Source organism: Temnothorax nylanderi, unplaced genomic scaffold, assembly GCF_030848795.1.
Source record: "Temnothorax nylanderi isolate EJ_2023f unplaced genomic scaffold, tnyl_v1.0 TNYL_tig0150_pilon, whole genome shotgun sequence".
Classification (NCBI taxonomy): domain Eukaryota; kingdom Metazoa; phylum Arthropoda; class Insecta; order Hymenoptera; family Formicidae; genus Temnothorax; species Temnothorax nylanderi.
In genome coordinates this window covers 53,178-74,895 of record NW_027249212.1, presented here as the reverse complement: position 1 = coordinate 74,895, position 21,718 = coordinate 53,178, and the positions used below count along the sequence as shown (strand labels likewise).

Sequence of the window (21,718 nt, the reverse complement as noted above, 5' to 3'; positions counted from 1 at the left end):
ATACACTAATCCACAAAATGTGTTGCATATTGTAATACTACCCGCTTCGTTGCATTCCATTATGAATAATGTAATGATCCGCGACAGTGATAAGATCATAACAAGCTATATATTTAATAAAAATCATTAAAAGATATTACCCTTACTATTAGATATTAAGATATTACTTAATAAAAATAACTAAAAATCAAATTTACAAAAATATTTGTAAATTAATGTAGGTATCTCTAATTGTGCATGCATGAGAAAAATAATGTTGTATTAATATCATTAGTCTAATTGGAAATAATCTTGTTAATTCATTACGTCGTGCCCTTGTTTTAATAAAACAAGTATTTATTTCATTAATACTGCTATTGAATTAACAAGATTATTTCCAGTTAAAATGCTGCTAATGCAACATCATTTTATTCATGTAATTGATTGTATCAAGTATAAAAAAAACATACATATTTATTATTATACATTGAAAAATGTATATAAAAAGATATACTTTTCAAATTTATTTTAGCCAATTATATATAAATAAAATAATGAATAAATAAAATTCATTATTAGTTAATGACTAATTACTTAATTTTTGTCGTTAAGCAAATCTAAGTTATAACATGGCAATACTGTAAGTCAATGACTTACCGAAAAGTCGACCTCCGTCGGGAGATTTAGGTAAAATCTTGCGACATGAAATCTTAGGGAAAAAGGTGGTTGCTCCTCGACGCTCATTATAGTTTTTCTGTCGGTGATATTGAGCTCCCTGCAGAGAGTGATCGAGCCCAGCCAGAAGCCATTACCAAAGTGAAATTGCGAGGAGTAACGGCCACTTGCGTCCGACACTGAAAAGAAAAGCCAGACGAAACGATGAAAAATATAATTTGTCGGTCATCGGGGCGGAACGAGCGAGATAAGCATGCCGCTTTCGTGTGACTTTTATCGCGTGTCTTTTACGAAGGGGGGAGGGGAGAGAGAGAGAGAGAGAGAGAGAGAGAGAGAGAGAGAGAGAGAGAGAGAGAGAGAGAGAGAGAGAGAGAGAGAGAGAGAGAGAGAGAGAGAGAGAGAGAGAGAGAGAGAGAGAGAGAGAGAGAGAGAGAGAGACGAGAAAGAGGAGCACTTCTGACATTATATTGTAGAAATGCATGACGACGTGCGACAAATTCGCACGGAAACATCGCACGGGTGATACGCGCGACTTTTTCTTTTTCGGGGAAAAAAAATTATTCTCGAGATCTCTCCGGTAGCTACCCGGATGCTGCGCCTCGGTTGCTTCATAACTTTTTTCTCCCCCCGCCGTCTTTCTCTTCGAACGTCTCTGTCACCGTCTGCACCGGGAGCGCAATAAAATTTCGTTTGTCTCAAGTTCCCCGAGGGGCTTGATTACATGGCTGTCGGTGGAAGGTTCATTGTCAGTTACGTAAAGCGACTCGTGTTGACCACGAGAGTAGAAAGTACAGTCGGGCTGCATGTGCAATGCACATGTTCGCGCGTCAAACCGATCGCCACCGTGCACCGGTAAGAACATATAACGCGCCGCTCCGTTATCGCGAAAGTGATCAATTTTGTGCGATAATCTGGAAGTATCGGTATTACGCAAATGAACTCCGTGGAAATTTTAAGAGGCCGTAACATATATAAACGGAACGTTATAGAAATAAAACATACCGCATACTTTCAACCGCGCGCAGACGATAATAATTTCTCCGGCTCGTTCACGCGTTCTAAGACGATGTGAGACTTCTCTGCAGCGAAAGTTTAAGTTAAGTTAAATTGTCGGACGTCGTAATTTCAATTTCTATCTATATTCATGATATATTGCGTAGACAGAAGGAGCCTATGAAATCACTGCAGAATTGTTTTTGGGGCCGTAAAGTTATTGCCGCATTTCGGCGGTGGAATTCTCGACAATGGTGTAACACGAGTCCGGCTGATTGATGGGTAATCTGGCTTTAAGAATAATGACTCGTTGTGGCGCGTTATGACAGCCGCGAGATCAAAACACCGAAAGAGATTGCCTAATGCAAGAGTCCTTTTTCCGCATAGCATTTGGAAATAATCTCCGCAACAATGAGACACGAAATTGCCGATGCAACTTTTTATTGCCTCGCCGCGCGGTAACTTGATAATTGCCCAAGTTTCGTTTAGTCTCGTCGTATATTTCGCGATCGCGTTGCTTAACGCAGTTATTTCCGTCGGCGCGTAAAACTGTCTGACTCTGTGTGACTCCCCCCCCCCCCCCACCGATTTAAATGTATAATATATATTCTAAGTACTTTTCACGCTCGACAGACACGCGCATGGCGTGCGCGGCTGCAAAGTTGCATTCGATCGTTCTTCTAAAAACTAAATTACGTTTCAAAAATTTCTCTATGTATATATATACATAAATGACATCGTTATCCTACCGAGGGTATAAGCGAGTCATTAATAGAGTCAAGGATAAAAAAATTGCTTCCGACAATTAGCGTCGCTTTCTAAGTGTAATTACGGACGCGCGCCTCGGCTCGTTTAAGAGCCGCTATCATGTACGCCCGGATCGCGGCGGCGAGAAGATGCTCCCGCCGTTGGGTGTCGCGCGGCTGCAATGATTGCTGTTTCGCAAGTTTCGCGAAATAGGACGGCGCGGCCAATTGGCCATCGACGCATCCGTCGACGTTATTGCCGCGGATATCGATAATGCGGACGTAACTCGTAGACCGGAAATCATTGTAAATCCGCGCGGCGCGAATGTGACTTTGCAGCCCGCGCTGCATCGCGCTGCATCGCGCTGTAGCTGCATGCTTTCATCGGGCCCGGCTGTTTCAGCTTCTCAAGCCTTTCTCACTTTCTAAATCGCGGACGGACGGCCCCCGATAATGATACCGTAGACCGCGGCGACGTTATTAGTTAATTGTGATTGATTATGATTATGTCGCTTATGTAAAATAATCGTACTTCTCATTCTTTTACTTTAATTTAATTATGTAGTGTGCTGTTATACGTATAGAAACGCGTAATAATATTTTACAATACGGATATCGAACAATGCGGATTTTTATAACCGAGGAAATTTGCATGAATATGTCGAGAGCGCTTACTCGGTCGAGATTATCGGAATATTGGAGACTCTAACCAGTACGTAATAAACATTTTCACAGTGTACATTTTTATATATACTTCATTCTATACTTAAATTATAAGCGCGTAATATATATTTATCTTAATTTATCAGAAGCGTGAAGAAACTTGTTTATAACTCTATTCTGTAAACAAAATATCTAATCCTGTAAATAAATTATTGGAAAATATGTAATGTAGTATGAAAGTAAAAAGAGTAGACAATGCGTGATGTGTGTACTGGTAGAGAAAACAAAATAACATTTTTGATTAGTACGAAAAATTCTTTAGGACAAATTTTGTCTCGTGGAAACAATTGCACTTTTTCTCTCTTTCTCTCTCGCTCTCTCTACATTTCAAACTCAAGTATAGTTCCGTTCTGAATTTATGTTAATGCTTCAGCGCGATTCGTTTGCACGACTTCACTGTTGATTCTCTTCTGAATCTGTTGCCGAGTGTCATCTTCAAAATAGTAGCGGCCAAATTTCATTTCCGTAATGCAGTATTCGCAGGAAGCATATAGAAGCAAAGACTCGAGGGTTGTTACGAGGGTGTCAGAAAGTTTATTAAATCAAAACTGCAAACTAGGTCAAAGCTCTTCGATCATGACGTTATTGTAAGAGTTTCATAAAATGATGAGACCTTTGGTGATTTGTCGATAATCATAACAATTGCGCATCTAAACTAGTCCTATCCTTCTAATCCTATTAATCTAAGAATATGTTCTCTTTATGTATGTATAGCAGTTGACTACGGTTTTTCGTTACCAAAAGTCGAATTTTGTCACCCAATAGATTTTTTCTTTCATTTAGCTCAATTATATTATTTATATTTCGTAATCATGCTTTCTATTCTCTTTCTCTCTCTCTCTCTCTCTCTTTTCTCCAGTCACTTTTAAAGTAACAAGTCATCGTTTTTATCAAAAGTTTTATCCGAAATAAAAATAGAAAAAATAACTTAAATTATTTTTTAAATAGATAACTGTTAAGATTTATAAACCATATATGTTGTTATATTCTCTAATTATAGAAATCGATCAATGTAAAAACATTCCATTCTCGAGGAGTCTTAAAGGGGTTTCGACCACATTTTAATTAACCAGTTACTTACTTTTCGCCGCCCAGAGTTTTCCATCCCTCAGTGCACTGAGAAATCTTTCCATGTCCCGTCGACATTCGTCCTGAAGTTTTCCGGGCACTCTGGCCCACCTGAGAGGATCGTAAAGATCGGCGAGCCACTGTATACTATTAGCCGTTCTTTCAAGTTTCTCCTTCATAAAATCGACGTCGAGATCCTCGTGCTCCTCTTCGTTTCCGTCGAACATCTTCAAGTAATTCTTCCAGTCCAACTCCGGATTATTCTTGCTGAAGGCAATTAAAGACGACTGCTTTCCAGATTCATTCCTCTCGGTTGTGTATTCTGTTACGTTAAAGTCGTTTGTCGCTTTAGTCTCGTTCGAGGCGACCTTCTGCGGTTTGCTCAGCTTGAGGATGTTCGATTCTTTTTCCGCGATCACTTCGTAAGCGACGCATACGATTACGAGAAGGTAACTCAACGGACGTGCCATGCTGCCTCTATTTATTTTTAAAGATCCACCTCGCAGAAATTTACTCGCGCTTTGGAAAATGATGGACTAGATTCTTTTTTTTTTTCGTCTAACGAGGGAGATCGAGTTCACCGATTTCCGTCATTAAGATCTCCAGATCCCGTCATCTTAGCTTCCGATGAAATTCCTCTTAGGAAGTCGTTGTAATGCCGTTGTAATGAGTTGTGTTTACTCGGCTGGATTCTCGAGCATGCCTGAAGAGATACGTGAATGCGGGAAATGCCGATTCGGTGTTCAGAATTCGGGGAATTACGCTTAATCGTGCATAAAGCGCTGATTTTGGCGGACAAGCACGTGCGAATTCGCTACCGACTGGCAATGATTTACATCCACTAATCTCGGCGCCACATTGATTATGTCGTAATCAATCAGTAGAATGATCAGTAGGGACGGCCGTTGCTTCAGTTACGTGGAATACTCATCAAGTGTTTAATTAATAGTAATAATAATAATAATAATAAACTTTTTATAAAAAGATACCATTATTAAAAATTTTATAATATTTTAATAAAGTAATAATTATACTCTGTATAAAACTTTTTCACTTTCGATAAATTCCGATGTTAAAATATATTTGTCAATCTTGACTTTTTTTTTCAAGTTTCACTGATTAAGTTTTTGAAAAAATAAAATAAAAAATAACGCGAATCGTACGAGAAGAGTCTGACCCGATTTCAGCACATCGCGATCCGCGCACAGTTTTTTTTTTTTCACTTTTTTTTAGCGAACACGGAGAAAAATTACAGGAGATTCCTCCAGAGCAATGAGGAAGGTGCCCGCACATATGACAGACTAAGGATCACGCACTGAATGAAGCGAGTAAAGTTTGCGGCAACGTTCACCCGCGGGTAGTGGGTTCCCCTTTCTCTTACGACGATGCACTTTACCGCCGTAAACGCATTTCCTTCTCCAGGTCGCGAAGAAATGTCGTGGCTTAGCCGGTTTTTACACTGTTCGGCGGAAGACGTGTCGGATCGAATCGTGTTAATGTTATTAAGTTGTTAACAAAATGTTTGAATATTACTATTGTCCCGTAATTAATATTTATTATTAATTATTATTAATAATCATGTTAATATTATTAACATGTAATAACAAAATATTTGAGTATCAACTATTGTCTCACTATTAATATTTATTATCTTATATTTTATTATAAAAAGCACTTTGATACAAATTGTTCTTTGAATTTGTAACGAAATTTTTAACGAAAGCAACATTTTACAGTGGTAATATCATTGTAATTTCACGGAAAAGTGCACCCATATTGTCGGACACGCTCTACTTCTGATTACAGAGATATAGGTAACATAATTTTCTTTTTCACATATTAAATCCTCAGTTGACACTTTTATGTCGTCCCATGCACATACGCTTATCCCTAAAACAAAACGTGCTAAAGGTTTAATGACGCCTGCGGTAAAAGATTCAATATTTTTATTTTAAAGTATAATGTTTAAGGTTTAATTTGAATCCTTTTCGAAGTCTTTAACACATTGGGTTTATACCAGCCACGAATTTTCGAGTAATGTCAAGAACGGGTTTTTTGGGAGTTTCAAAAATAAAGGACAAAGGAGAGAGACATACATTGCAACAATGTGACAAACTACTATGAAACATTACACATGCCACCGCAGAGAGTGCTTATATGAATACTACTATCAAATTTTTCTCGCAAAAATTTTAGTCGTTCTGTGAAGTACGCGTATGACATATAACAATTATTTCTGCAGACACTATATAGATATATGAGGATGAAAAATAAGGGACGCTATTTGTTTTGTATCAAAAATGCATAAAATAAAGATTAGCTTTTTAAAAAACGGTAAGCGAGGATTTGACTTATACTGCAAAAACAAAATATTAAAAAAATGCATATTTTAAATAATGATTTTAAAATGCACGGCTAAAAAAATTTTAAGTGGATATTTTAAAATGCACAAAAAATGTACACAAATAATTAATTTAAAAATATATGTGGCAGTAGAGTAATCAGTAAGAATAAATGCACACACATTTTATCTTATAAGACAAATCTTATAGTATTCCTCTAATAAAGTTTAGATAAAGTTATTGATAACATAAATTTTATTGTAACTAATAATCTATAAAACGTGTATTAAAAGTCAGTTTATTTTACTTTTACACACTGCAACATTATTTGTAAAATAGATTACGTATGCGTAGTAGCATGTATTTTCTTGTACAGCATAAAATCTGAAACTAAACATTACATAAACATTACGAAATCAACTACGTTCGGAAATATTACTCATATATTTATGGCGCTCGCACTATCGCGAAATAAAATATTTCGAAATAACTGTGTATTAATGCTGTGTATCATAATACTGTGTATTAAGAAAATTATATACGAAGAATATGAATGTTATTATCTCTTAGAGTCTCAAGGGTTTTCTTTTTTTTTTTTTTTTGTAAAAATGCAATTTAACAACAATTCGTTGTTATATTATAGGATACGAATTTTTTCATATTAAATTAACTGAAAGATTAATAAAGATATAATTATTCTCCGTTTATCTTTCACTATAAACAAAAGCAACTGTAAAGTTTTAATTGATAATATTAAAGTTTTAATTAATTAATACATTCTAGTTGAGAGAACTATAGTTCAGGCGTCTATCTCGGAGAATGTTATCAGACTATTCTCGCCATGCATGTAAATCAGAGGAATGGCTAATTAGTTAAAGGATCATATGGATTTCATTCCTGAGGCATAGTGGCTTAGAAGCCATTTACGTAACAATACCCGTCCCTTGTTAACCTATTACATATAGGGAACATTTGAACGATGATTCAATTGTAGTAATTTAATAATTAATGATTGTAATTAATGATTGTTATTACTCGGTACTAATTGTTCGTTTACGTCCTGTACTATTTGAGGCATTCTATCATATCTTTAGTTTCGGCGAATAGGTGTAATAACAGTCTCTGTGATAACAACGCTTTCCGTTATTAGACGTACCATGCATCAAAACCGAAATCTCTCGGTATTAAACATTTAATTTAGTAAAACAAACGATTCTCGCTTGATAAGTGAAGCGTAATATACACAAATTACACGAGCGCGAACACGGGAACTGAGAAAATCTCTTTCCAATTTGACGCGGTTCGAAAGGTTCAACATTCTTATCAATGATATCCACGCGCGTATTCTCGACCCACAAGAAGGGTCGGTTCCTGTCGGTCCTAAAATAATAAAGTAAGCAGGGGGATATAGGATGATTGATCTCGGTTGAGATTGGCAGCGAATAAGGGCGGAAATCGACGAGGCAGACATTCTTCAAGATAGCATGGCCTGGAAAATGGTGAGAAAGGAGGGGCCCGAGGCGGAGAGGAAATTTTCCTCCTGAGAGGCATCTAGCTTACTCGGCTGTAAACAGGAGAAATATGAGTCTTGTATCCGAAAGCAAGTGTAAGCTTTTTCTCACTGACGACACAATGACAAGAGCAACGACGACGACGACGAAACGCCTCTTGTATAATGAATGACACTGTGACGACATTCGAGCTTTTCTCTTTGCTTAATACAAAAGTTCAAGATTTTTAAAAATTTAATCGTCTATTTTGTTTATTGTTCAGAATTTTTATTGTGCCTCCAAAAGGGGATATATAGAGATATATTAGATATTACACAGGGAGGCAATATTAACCGCTAAACTCCGCGATCTCGGCTACCTATGAGCGTTTTCTTATATTTTTTATTTTCTCATTTTGTAGTGAGGGAATTATTGAGAAACTAGGTTCTTAGTGTTCTTACCTCGGATGCAGCGACCGTAAAAATGCACGCCGACATTTACAGATCGATTTTCGCATAAACGGATGTTCTTCCGGTCGTTTTTTCAAATTTATGAAATCTATCCTGCAACCTTCGTGAATCCTCTCATACGAGAGCAAGCAAGTCGAGTCTCGGAAAATGCAATGACCTGGCCAACGTTTCACGGCAATGCGCCGAGAGAGAGAGAAAAGTGCACGGCTAAAAACAGTTTTTATAGAAAATATTATCCCGGCCTGCGTGTATGTTATACAATATATGCAGATGGTTAAAAATATTTTTAACTTCTTGATCTCTCTCCCTGCTGCATACGTTTACTTGCATAACGTTTCTCATATTTTACAAACTCGTAATGAGCTCGTTCTCTTTTTCGTTAAATTTTACGGGAATATCCAAACGAGGAGGAAATAATAAGTAATGAGTAATAATAACATATAAGTACCAAGCGAATCCCGGATCTTCGGCGAAAATTGAGTAATCGAACGGGTCTTATGGCGGCGTTTTCACTTTTATTTAATGTTTACATAAGGTCAATGTACGTAAAATTGTTACAAACAACTTTCAGGCGACTCTCACCGGCTGCGGCGTCTCCCCGCGTTCTCGGTGCATCGATAGTTTTCAAAAAGTTTCTCCGAATTTCCCAATCCGTCCTTCTTTATCATCCGCACCGCCATTGCTCTCATCTCCTTCCCTTTCTCGGAAACAACGTCTGGTGAGATCCGGTTGTGGCTTATGCAACCGGAGCTTTCTACGCGATCGCGGCTACATGCATACGCTGATCCGAACCAGTCCTTGGCCAGGAAGCGGGAGATCGGTTTCGAATCTTTGCTCTTGTTTTCGATGCATCGCGAAAGTATTCGTATTACGTGTGCCGGCGTTAAATCTCTCTCTTTCAAGTCACACCGATGCGATGCCCTCGGCATTTTACAACCAGTGATTACCATTAAGATCGCATGGCGATTCGGGACTTATTTTAATTTTAACTTTCTGATCGATTCACATGGATTATACAGATAATGTAGGTATAATGAAAGAAACTTGAAATGTTTATAATTAAGATGTGTATACGATGAGAAACAATATTGTTGTTATTTGATTTTCTCTAAAGAATTTCTAAAGAAAGAAGGGACCGTGTTTTCATAAGAAAAGAGAGCTTCTCCAGTATCACATGTATTTAATGTGTTCCTCGAACAGAGTAATAACGTAAAGGCTTGCGAAATATATATGACGGTCACAATTTCGGATAACTGCGAATAAGAATACAACGGATAGTACATATCAAGCGGAATCTACGACATTTCCAAGATAAGTAGCGTTCGGGGGAACAATGCTATATTTAGATAAACATATGCATGTTTAGATTTATTACAAGGTCGACAACTCCCCTTAAACACGATGGTCACGTGTCATGCTTAATTAAACCGCCTAAGTATCGGAGAATAAATTATTTGCCTGACGGCAAATTTAGATTTTGCTGACTGTCGTGTTTGAAGGCTTAAAAAAATCTTATTTATCCGCCATACGTCCGCGTAAAAATCAATTTCTACGTCGTCGTGCAATTTTTATGGTCGTTACATTCCAGGCAAGAGCCTAGGTCTGACACAAGCAATTCTATTTAAAAAAAAATTAAAGAAACGTCATAATATATATATATATATATAGTGGTGCATAATTATTCTAAGTCGGTGCGAATGGAGGAAAATGTTTAGCAAATCGGTCACATGTTGGTAGAAGTGTTACGCGCTAACGATGCGGAACGCACGTGGGGTATGTCAGCCTTCACACGCGGAAGTGAAAGTTGATATATCGCGGGATAAGTTTTCCTTGTTGATTCTCCCAGGTAGGCGCACCTTCAGTAAAATTTTCTTTTGACCGACGCGGTTGTGGGTCGTGTATCTGCAGTCGGTGAAGTAATTTCCGTCCTAAACGCCATTCCTGTTCGTCGATATCACGCGAATTGTAAAGAATTTAGCAAAACGGCGCTGTTAATGTTTTAAAATATTATAAGCTAGAGCTAGTATTAATCATGCATCATGCAGCTATTTTGAGTTAACATGGTTCATCATTCTTTCTTAAGTATATTTCTCGAAAATCCGTCTTTTAACAATACAATCAAGTTTCTTCATGTATATGCAATATTCAATGTTGCAGTATATTATTATTAGCATATTATAAGTGTGATTAAATTATTAGCAATATTATTTTACTTATATAGTCGCCACTCCGAGTTCGTGAAAATTTTTAATATCATTAATGAATATTTCACGCGTCGTCTATTCGCTTGTCAACGTTGTTTTTATGTAACAACGTGCTACAATAATTTGTCAGAATTAAAAAAAAAATATTCTATAATTAGAATTTCAAGAGTATACTTCTGCGATTTTTACGAGATCGCTTCTCACGTCAGGATGGCCGAGCGGTCTAAGGCGCTGCGTTCAGGTCGCAGTCCACTTCTGTGGGCGTGGGTTCGAATCCCACTTCTGACAAACTTTTTTTTTTATGCTATGGAGCCTGGAGAATAATAGTCTTTTTGCAAATGTTATTTGCAATGGAAGAGATTTATGTTATTCGTTTGTGGTAATTCGTGGGTATAAGTGATCAAACCAAAAACTTCCTTTTAGTTGCCCCGCATCAGTAAATAACCGCGTAATTTAATCTATATGTGTATTTATTATTGATTAGATATACAATTTCAGTATAGGGTTTTCGTATTATATATTTCAAAGATTCGTGGTTTGTTTTAATTCCTCTGGCGATCGTCAATTAATTTTGCGATCGTTGCTGCGGTTGCTCGTGTTGTGGTCTTTATCGAATTTATCGAGCATGTCAAGACGCAGGAACGAGCCGACGATAGATCGTGCCGTGGACGCAGCTCTGCCAAGCCCACCTTCCATGGAGCTTGCGCTGCTGTCCCTGCTTTTGACAATTTTAACAGGTTTCGTTACCGCAAAAATGTTCACGGCGAATTTCAACTCGGCAACTAGCGCTTCCCACGGCGTGACCTGTACGAAAGATGGTAATTAAGTTTCTCTTTAGCATGCTGCAGCGACGATGATGCGGTGTAACTGGCGTATTAAATTTAATGCTGGCATATAACAGATAACATAAAAATTCGCGTACTGTGCAAATTAAATTTTGTTTCACAATTTTATTTACGGTAAAAAGAGAAAAGTAAATATTACATTAAGACTTGGAATGATTTTCTTTACTAACATTTTGATTGCCATGTCACTACCATGTCCGATTGTGAGTGACATATGACTTTTAACAAGAGCCCTTTGTCACACATTTATGGATGATTTTATTTAAAAATGATTTTACCAAATATTTTTATTAAGGCATTAAAAAACCAATGAAGTATTAAATGTACTAAATTTATTAAAATTATAATTATTTTTCTATTTTCATGCTTATATCTGCTTTAATCATAAAGATCTATTATTTTGATTTGTGAATAACAGTTTTTTATTTATTCCATCTGAAATTATATTATTTATTAGATATATTGTAATATATCTACAGTAACATATATACTAACATATAATACACATATATTAATACGTAAAATATATTTTTATTTATTTATTTATATTTTTCTTTTGACTTTGGACCTATCAGAACTCAACGCTAAAATCAGCTCGGCAATCAAAGTGTTAAAAGAAACAAATTTAATTAATTTTATTATAGCGTTTGTTGCAAATATAAATTTGAACGAAATAAAGTGAAAGGCTTACCTTCTCTCTTACAGCGACTTTGCGTATATTCCATAAAAATTCGCAAATAGCAATAAGGAACGAAGTGGCGCAACCGAACATTAGAACGACGAACACACCTCCGACGCTTTCCAGTCCTAATTCGGTGGTACTACTGCTTGTTTCCGTTTCATCTTTTTTACACAATCCTCCACCATTTTCTTGCCACCATCTCTTTTTCAGTATACCCAACGTACCTTCCTCGCCTAGCTTCAATATCGCATTGTTAATCATCGTTCGGTATGGGGAATCTGCGAAGATATAACAGAAACGACTGTATAATAAAGAAATTGAGAAATATTAGATGTACGGATTACAATATTACTGCGCGGCATAGCGATTCCGTAGCCTTTGTTGTCGATTAGACCGCCAATCTTATCAATTTCGCAATTGCGTTCCATTTTGTATTCGATGGTGGTGGATTCCATGAGAAAGGCATATTGTCGTTTACCCTTGATAACTCGTTCGACACCTGACATGCATTGCGATAGAGAGTTAATAATGAGAGTTAATAATGTAACCCTTTTCGAAGAAAGAAGATTTTTCACGTATGCGTGTTCGACTTTGAAATTGCCCACCTTCGTCATTACTTAAAGTAAAAACGCTCGGCCTCGCCTCCATCATTGCAGCATACATTCGTTTATACGTCGAATAATTCGAATGCTACGGTTAAACAATATTGACACAAATTTGTAACAATTATTTTTATGTTGAGCAAAATGTGTGTCGGTAAATAAGCTGTTAATATATACTTTGAAAAATGTTGATGTCGAGCCACCGTCAAGTGCTCCGTATTTGATTTTAGTTTGCTTAGCTAGATCTTCAACACCTTTAATAGGCGTCTCCATTTTGCCCATAGTGAGAAAGGCGGCTAGATTTGCTGTATATGAGCTGATCATGATTAGGGTGAAGAACCACCACATGCTTGAGAGCATACGGATACTCGGTGCTCTGAAAGTGATTAGTTTATGTGTTCATATATTAGTTTGAAACGTGGAAGGAGTACCGAATTATCTGATAACTATTTAGCAGTAAAATAGATAAATTCAATGATGAATCGAGTCACTTGCAAAGTATCCATATTACAGCATATTTAAAATACATAAAATATAATTAGAATAATCACTAGGAATTATACACACTAACAGGAAATGACATAAAATTACTATAAGGCATGCATAAGAATGACATGAAAAATAATTTCCTCAATGTTTAAAATATGTTTATTAACAATAGTGCACAATATCATATTAAAACTTACTTTGGCAAAATGTCAGATCCTTGTTGCATAAGAGAACCAATCGTGAGCCACAATGAGTTTTTAAGATTAAAGTTATTTTCAAGTTCCTCAGGATCGGCATTGCATGGATGCGGATTGTCCCACTCACCAGGCGCCATTCTTAAAAAGAATTTAAATTTACGAAACGTAAACCACATTTCGACAATGGTCATTTTTCATTCACTACTAATTTCAATGTTATAATCTGAAGAGAATAATTCTTCTTATTGCGTTTATATATTTATGAAAATTATAAAATATTTTGTCTAATTGTAGGAAGTGTGTGTGCGTGCGTGCGTGCGTGCGTGCGTGCGTGCGTGTGCGTGTGTGTAACTTGCCTTGCTTGTAGATATAACATTATCGATACGATGAGATAAGCAGTAGCCATACAAATCCACACATCGCCACCGAGGGGAAGCAAAAATGAGAAGAAATCCACTGGCTTCTGTTCTGGTTTGGTGTATACAATACTGATACCTAATACAAAATACATTAAAATATCGTCAATTGATATAACATATATAAAACTTATCGTATTATTATTATTTACTTTGTTTTTAAAATATCTTAACATTGTTTATTTTATTTTTGAGTTCTCTAAAATTTAGTAACGAAATTATAATATTTTTTATAGCATTTCAGTATTGTTACCGAGATTCATGAAGGGCAAGCTGAAATCTACAGCTGACTTGCGTTGAAAAGTTATTGTGAGATCACATATAGCAAGATCAGCTTCCTGTAAAAATAATTTTAAAGAAATAATAAGTAACAGATCACGGAAAAATGGAAGAAATAGACGTACTTTTTTATTCATTTTCATGACATAGAAGAATTCGGTAAAATTGAGAGTAATAAAAGGTTGTTCTTGAAGTGGATTTTAGATAAAAGATGGATTTTTTGCGTCTTCAAAACTATTATTAATTTTTAGTACGAAAGTAGATAGTTTGTTTACATTTTTGTCCTATCTTTCCGTGAAAGAAATTTTTTTTGCTTAACCCTTCGTAGTCACACTTCTCTAGACTCGATTTGTCAATTTTATGACTACCTAGAACCGCGGTAGTCATACCGGGTCGTATTGACCCAGTCGATTTTTAATTGTTGCCATTTTAATGGTATCGGTCCGATCGGGTTCAAATAATTCTGGAACATACCTTGAACATTCTAGAATATAAAACAATTGCGGTTTTGTGAGAAATCAAATGGCAACATGTGTGTGGTTGAAAAAAAATCGTGAACGAGTACATGCGCAAAAAAGTAGTTTTTTCACTTAAAAAATCATAACTTTTTAATTTTTTAATTTTTTAAAATAAAGTTTGGAGGTTGTACTCCTAAGATACGACACTTTAAGAAAAAAAATAGTCCTTTAGTGCGCGTTTCAAAAAAGGTATTTATTTCGGCATATGAAAAGGCCCGATTTTGGAGTGGAAAAAATGTGGATTTATCAGAAAATAATGTGTTTTATTATTATTAATAATATCCTGAGTACACAAAAACATAAGTATTATTGTTTTTTCGTTATAAAACGACAAAAAAGGAGAGCGAGACACACGCACGGCTCAAGCTCGCAAGCTCGATAGATTCTATTCGGCAAAACGAGCAACGGGAACGTTTTGAAAAACGGGTCAGATGCGCATTGTGCCGTGCCCCGCAAGGCAAGATCGGAAGACCAGGCAACAGTGCCCCTCCTGCACCCGGCCGATGCGCGACACTCGTCGCGTTGATCTCTGCGTCGCCTGCGGTTGCACTGACTGAATGACTTTTTTGTCATTTTATAACAAAAAAAAAACAATAATACTTATGTTTTTGTGTTTTTGCTACGCAGATTGTATGCCATCTGACAACAAATAACACCGTTATTATTATAAAAACAATGGGAAAAAAATATCGCAGGTGCTATACAGTCATACTTACGGTTCAGACACTTGTTTTAAGCACAATAAAAAAATCCGATTTTTTAAACTGAAATTACGTGCTAGTCACACCACGGGTCGATGTGACCCGCATTCGTGCACGATGTTTTCGCAACCGCTGTCATACAAACACTGACGCTTTAGTCGAATGACTAACGGTTTCTACCTATAGAGAATACTTCAAACTCTTGGTTTTAAGCCAGGCACTTACTGATATTTAGCTCCAAATTCAGGTCATATTGACCCAAGAGTGACTACGAAGGGTTAAATTGGCAAAAAAAGATGATAAATAAATTTAGAACAAATCTTCGTTTAAGTGGAGTTTCCGCAAACAGAATGTTTTACTTACATAGTCCAAAAGGCGCTTGATTAGACCGTTCCAGGTTTTCGTTTTTTCGTCATAACTGCCATGCAGTCCGTCGGGCACGAGTTCGAATTCGTATTTGAATTCTAGGATCCTTTCTGCGATCTTCTCAATCAGATCGATGCAATAACCTTCGTAACGTTTTGACCCGATTAGAACTCCGCGTGATGAACCATCGGTCACTTCAATAACATACGGTGCACCCTGAATCGGACGAAATTATTACATGTCTCTCCCCCAACATATTTGTGTAATTTATTATGAATTTACATTCTAAAGAAGAAAATTAAGAAAAGAGAGAAAAAGAAAAAATTTTATCATTATCGTCAGTCCGAAGACTGGTTGGACGCGTATCTCTATCCTTTCCTGTTTTCGGCTAACCTACGTATTTCCCTATGATGCATTTAAAACAAAATTATTGGTTGAATACGATTGTTTTCCAGTTAATTTTACTATTTTCTCCCTATATTTGTTATAGATATCTTTCCCAAGTCACATAATACTTTAAATCCATTCTTATAATATAATTTGTGAATTATATAATGATTTTATAAATCACAATTTTGATAACTAATAGAATAACACCCATTAGTTATCAAATTATTAGTGTGATCTTAATGTAAGATCAAATTAACGTATTAAACAGTAGTACAAACTATTTTAGTGCTGATCTTGAATATCTTTTCCCTGATGGATTTGTACAATTCGCTTTCTCGCTCCTTTTCAGTTCGTAAGAGCTGCACACTGCCGGAGGCCCAAAAACCTGTTTGTACGACATCCGATTGTCGAAAGTTCATGATCTTTACGTTAAAATCCTGTCGGCGACCGCACTCGTCAATGTTCATAACGCCCGTTATCTTCCCCATCTTCGATATCTGTGCGTGTAACAAAAATTACATTTCGCTACGTTGAAAATAGATATGCAAAATTTGGCAATATTAAACACGATTACTTAAATTGTATTTGAATGAACTTTCGCGAAATTTGTTATATGTTAAACACATTTAAGAAATTCAATGTGGCTTTACATGGTTTACATTAGATAGCTTTTGAGATTTTTTTATATATAAAAAGATGTAGGAAAGTCAAATTATCAATCTAATTACTTTCTCTGCATGTCTTGGGGCTTGAAGCAAAATTGCCATTTTTTATTATATATAAAAAAATGATAAGAGAAAGAACTTACCTCTTTCATAATGCCGATAATATCACATCCTGCTTTATACTTTTCAGTATTATTGGGTATACAAGAGAGTGATATAGGATCAATATATCCCTCTTTATCAATATTTCTCGCATACAGGACCTCTAGTGCTTTATTCAGCAAAAATACTGCGTCATAGAGAATCGCTGAATCCAGCTATAGCAAAATAGCGAATAGATCAAGTACGAGTATAGTTAATTCAATTCTATATAAATCTTTTATTCTGCATTTTTAATATAAAACATTCTTAATATAAAACATCTACTACCTAATTTAGTTTGAATTTAGTGAAAATGCAGACGTTGATACTCTGAAATAGGTGAATGCACTCTTTTCTTAAGTATTCGCGTGATTGCACAGAAATATTTTTTCTTTGGATATACTCGTTTATATTTATAAGAAAATAATATTTCCTTTTTATTATAATTTTTTACCTCATTAAACGGCACTGTTCGACATCATTGAAGCAAATTGTTTATTTGTAGTTTATTTGTGTTTATTCGCGCTCGCTTGCTTACCCATTCAATTCCATCTACGTCATTTTCCCTCAAGCTGAGTCCGGTGATATTGGCGGTACCATTTCGCACGTCGAGAATAGGTAGCTTGTATGAATCCTATGATTTCAATGAAAACATTATTTTAAAATTATTTTAAAAAATTGTTTATGGTATTGGTTTTCTGGTAATCTGAAAAACTCAAGAATAATAGGTATACAACTTTATCTATTCTATTTAATTTTTTTAATTATATCTAATATATAGTCTTTAAAAAGTTTAGTTTATAGTTCATTAAACAATCTTTTCAGGCCTGTGAAATAACAAATAAGCCGCGTTCGAAAGTACGATTTTGTTGTCGAGAAATTAAGCAAGTAATATAGAGTACCAAATATGTTATGACAAATTGGCAATAATCAGCCAGCAATCTGACTTCCTTCGACTGATTGAGAACTCGCATGATGTTCTGCGGTTCGACATCAATAATTATATTGCACACCGCCAAAGAGTGTATCTCTTTGAGCATCGAACGATAATCCGTTCCTTCGCTCAACTGTCGTATCGTATGTGTAAGCGGATTGTTCTTGTCTCCCTTTAGTGTCAAAGTCTTCTGGAGGTGCGACAATCCCTCGTCGTTTTCGTAAATCGCTACGAAGTTTCGCCATTTCATTGAATCGATGATATCGGCGATAGCCTGTACAGTTTTGTCAATCAAGAATACATTAAAAAAATAATTGCATTTTTAAATGCATTGTGATATCATAATCACATTTTAATATTGTATCTCAGAATCGTAGACTATCTTCGATTCGGTATGCGCCGAATTTGAAATTGCTGCATAAACGAATTGAATTATTACTCGCGCTGTTAAATAGCTTTTTCAAAATTCTACGATTTAGATTTGACGTAGTGTGTCTACGAAATTGATTTCTGACTGCGAAAATACTTGTTTTGTATAGCGGCTAACCTCGCTGACTTTCTCACTGGCAGGGAACACATTTATGGTCATTGAAGCCTTTTTTCTCTCGTATTCCTCTTCTGATCCCTCACTTTCCCGCCAGACGTATTCGATATGCGGTATATTAAATCGCTCAGCAATGCTCGCAACTATACCACGAGTGTGCCGGCTTGCAGGCCCGAAAATGGCTGCCACACCTTCCTGAAGAAGCTCGCATGCTATGTGAATATAATCTCTGATAAGTTAATCAACAAATATATATTTAAGATTGGAATAAATATGCAGCGTAAAGACTTCTTCATAGATAGTTTTGTTTCAATTTGCATGCGTGTATTTCTGACCGTAAAAGTATAACGCTTTTATTTCTTTTTTTTATTATAGGTATTATAATTAGTCATGTCTGAACACGATAATTTGATATTTCAGTTATATTACATAACTGAAAGCTACTCTAATAAAATTTTTATTCTTGGAATTGAATTAGAATAAGTATACTATGTAGGCAAATATTGCATATTTAAAATTATTAAAAAACAAACTTGATCGAGATTATGGCTTAATCGTAATTCGAAATAATTGGTTTCCGTAGTACTCACCAGCTTCAGCAGTTCTAAAGCTATCGGTATTAACCTCGACATACTTAAGGACAGCGATAAGCTCGAATGGGGGTGCAAGATGTTCATATTTTGTTTCAAAGATTGCTTTTTGGAACGTAGACATTAGATCCTCATCGCCTTTATGAAAGATTGCTCCTAAAAATAAATACATTAATAAATATATTAATAGAAATAAATCTGACATCGTTAGATTAATTAATGTGTAATGTGTTAGAATACAATAGAAAGATTAGGGGATACGTATATATGATTATAGTAAACACAAGACTAATTTTGAAGTACGAGAAATAAAAATTAGGTACTTTTTAAATAAATAAAATAAAATAAATATGAAATATAACATGTAATTGTGATGAGAAATCCGATTTACAAATATACTTAATTAAAGAATAGACTTGTATTCAATATATTTAAGATTAATATAACTATACAATATTAATTTTCTAATTATAATTATATCTGCGAATGATTATTAGATAAATATATTCACTTGAATAGTGGCTGATAACTACGCATCAATTCGCAATATTTATAAGTGTGTTGGATCAATATTAACAAGCGCATGTGAACATCGTTAAAAATATTTCTCTTGCGTGACTTTCTGAGCATATATTTGTATCATCACGCGCAAAATTCATCACTGAATTAAAAACTTTAATCCTAAGATTATTCCATTACATTTTTTTTTAATTTCCACATTTTTATGATAGACATACTTTTTCCGTTTTATTTTGAAATGATACTTTATAGTTTTATACATATTTCTTAGAAAGCAATAATTTGTCGTAAAGATAAAGAGAGAAAAACAATCGATTTATAGATTCGAGTGTTGCTTAATCTCAACATATGACAATCGCTAAATAGAATATTATATCAAAATACCTTTTACATTTATATGGCGTTAGTGAACTAGATTATTTCAGTCTCCGCTTACTCTAATTCTACACGGAGATAATTTTTTGTTATATTTTACCCTTAAATTCACTACAAACTTGGGACAACTTGGCAACACCAAGGAATTTTTAAAATATACAAAAGACATTTTACAAACAACGTGATAAAAATTACCAAGCAGATTGGTAAATTTTGAAAAATTATTGAAATTTCCTAGATATATTTTAGTAAAATTAATCAAACATATTTTATATTTTAATGTAATAGATATTAATATTTCTTATTATGGTGGATATATTAATTAGAATAGCTCGCATAAAATTCTTGGTGGTACATGTTGTCCCACAACTACCATGATTTCAGGGTAAATTTTAAGAGAAAATTCTCTCCGTGTATTGTTAAATGATTCTTTTGAACATAAGCAACATTTCCACATATAGGCGATATGTTTTTTGAAATTTATTTGTCTTTATGGATGACCATATACTGCTTACCGATTTTGATTGGTCGCGGGATGCCATGGATGCGTGTTGCTAGTACTAATAAAATTAATGCAATCGAAAACAGACGTTGTCGTGGATCCATTTTAATTGATAATCTGTAAAACACTGCAGTGGTGAATTTATTCCGTGCGAGATACATGCTGCGCGCGTATTAATTAAAAAAATATAAATATATTTATACAACGCGCTGTTAAATATTCGTGTGTACCTATCTGTACGCCACGCGGCTTCGTACTGCAATACTGTGAATAATTAACGTATAAATGCTATAGAAATGTAGAAATAGGACGGATTAATTGTGGATTACTTATCGTATGCAGGTAATTCCTGTTTTTTTCTCTCTTTAGATGGCATACATTAATTCTTTATTTCTTTAGCTTTCTTAAACTTTAGCAATTGTCAATAGTTTTTTTCTTTTTTGTCTACATAACACTATACACTTTGGCTGCATTCCAATATTCACTGTCAGTACTGAAAATCTATATTTTTCTATGTTTTACGTCACGTATATTATAGATTTTCAGTACTGACAGTTGCTGACAATAAATATCAGAAGGCAGCCTTTATCGATATTGACATTGAGTAGCAAAATGTAGATATTAAATGTAGATTTTAATTAAGATTTAAGTTTCTTCTTAAATCACTCATTTACAACTATTTAATAATTCCAATTTTAATCTAGAATTTTAGAAAATATATGATCAATCGTGATTTAATTAAAATTTCTTATAGATATTATAAACTTTAACGCGCGCGGATTCATTTTGACATCAGAATCGAATTGTATTAGTCTATACTAACAGAATATACTATATTACTATCTTACATATACTAATTCTATTAGTTTTACCTCAATGTTTATGTATCAATAACTGTATTCTCTCATCGTTTCGATGTACTGCTCTTTTAATCGGTATAAACTAAGATCTCTGTTCGATAGAAACTTCTCGAAATTTCAACGGTATAGTAGAGGCAAAACCAATGGATCAAGAAACTGCATTCGAAGTTTCGTGTTCGATGTTGTCCTACCATACACTGATCTAAATTTGGATCTGAACCGTCCTATATACGTTTGGCTTCGTCCGTTCTGAGAACCGTGTCGTAGCGACTACTCCGCAAAATCTTCCAGTAACGATATTCTATAATTCTATATTTAAAGAAATATGTTCAATAGGAAGCGCACTATATTAAAATACAGATATTCATGCCGGGTATCTTATCTATTTAATGAAATAAATTAATAAGGGTGTC

At 35.1% G+C, this 21,718-nt stretch overlaps 2 protein-coding genes and 1 non-coding gene across 6 annotated transcripts in view; 1 reads left to right on the top strand and 2 right to left on the bottom strand.

Annotated features, from left to right (window-relative positions):
* LOC139777482 (nose resistant to fluoxetine protein 6) overlaps positions 1 to 5,542 on the bottom strand; it is a 29,335-nt gene extending 23,793 nt beyond the window's left edge. Inside the window, exons 1-2 of the mRNA XM_071714923.1 lie at positions 4,198 to 5,542; positions 637 to 833 (exon numbers count right to left, since the gene is read on the bottom strand). Of these exons, the coding sequence (XP_071571024.1) occupies positions 637 to 833; positions 4,198 to 4,654 (654 nt within the window). The 5' untranslated portion in view covers positions 4,655 to 5,542. The remainder of the gene's footprint in view (positions 1 to 636; positions 834 to 4,197) is intronic.
* Positions 5,543 to 10,894: 5,352 nt separating this feature from the next.
* On the top strand, positions 10,895 to 10,978 carry Trnal-cag (transfer RNA leucine (anticodon CAG)). Its single transcript has one exon. It is a non-coding gene; the product is annotated as a tRNA-Leu (tRNA).
* Positions 10,979 to 11,142: 164 nt separating this feature from the next.
* Positions 11,143 to 21,516, bottom strand: LOC139777479 (glutamate receptor ionotropic, kainate 2). 4 transcript variants are annotated; one of them, XM_071714917.1, is made up of 18 exons: positions 21,318 to 21,515; positions 20,676 to 20,709; positions 20,459 to 20,562; positions 19,050 to 19,205; positions 18,463 to 18,671; positions 17,884 to 18,189; positions 17,520 to 17,615; positions 16,984 to 17,157; positions 16,454 to 16,672; positions 15,783 to 16,001; positions 14,175 to 14,259; positions 13,862 to 14,000; positions 13,506 to 13,643; positions 12,997 to 13,195; positions 12,823 to 12,907; positions 12,570 to 12,716; positions 12,227 to 12,495; positions 11,143 to 11,494 (listed from the first exon to the last, which is right to left on the bottom strand). In XM_071714917.1, exons 3-18 carry the CDS (start codon positions 20,547 to 20,549, stop codon positions 11,252 to 11,254), a joined length of 2,775 nt encoding a protein of 924 aa, XP_071571018.1. In that variant the 5' UTR covers positions 20,550 to 20,562; positions 20,676 to 20,709; positions 21,318 to 21,515; the 3' UTR covers positions 11,143 to 11,251. The 4 variants fall into 4 exon arrangements, with proteins under 4 accessions (XP_071571018.1, XP_071571017.1, XP_071571020.1 ...); XM_071714916.1 differs by lacking the exon at positions 20,676 to 20,709; XM_071714919.1 differs by lacking the exons at positions 20,459 to 20,562; positions 20,676 to 20,709.
* Positions 21,517 to 21,718: the final 202 nt, after the last annotated feature.

Bases quoted from the DNA above. Each gene is read 5' to 3' on its own strand.
- LOC139777479 (XM_071714917.1), bottom strand. From the start codon at position 20,549: ATGGATCCACGACAACGTCTGTTTTCGATTGCATTAATTTTATTAGTA. The intron at 16,673-16,983 runs GTAAGTTCTTTC...TTACACGCACAG, and splicing joins TTATCGGCATTATGAAAGAG to ATATCGAAGATGGGGAAGAT. The intron at 12,908-12,996 runs GTATATATTAAC...GTTTAACCGTAG, and splicing joins CGACATCAACATTTTTCAAA to CATTCGAATTATTCGACGTA.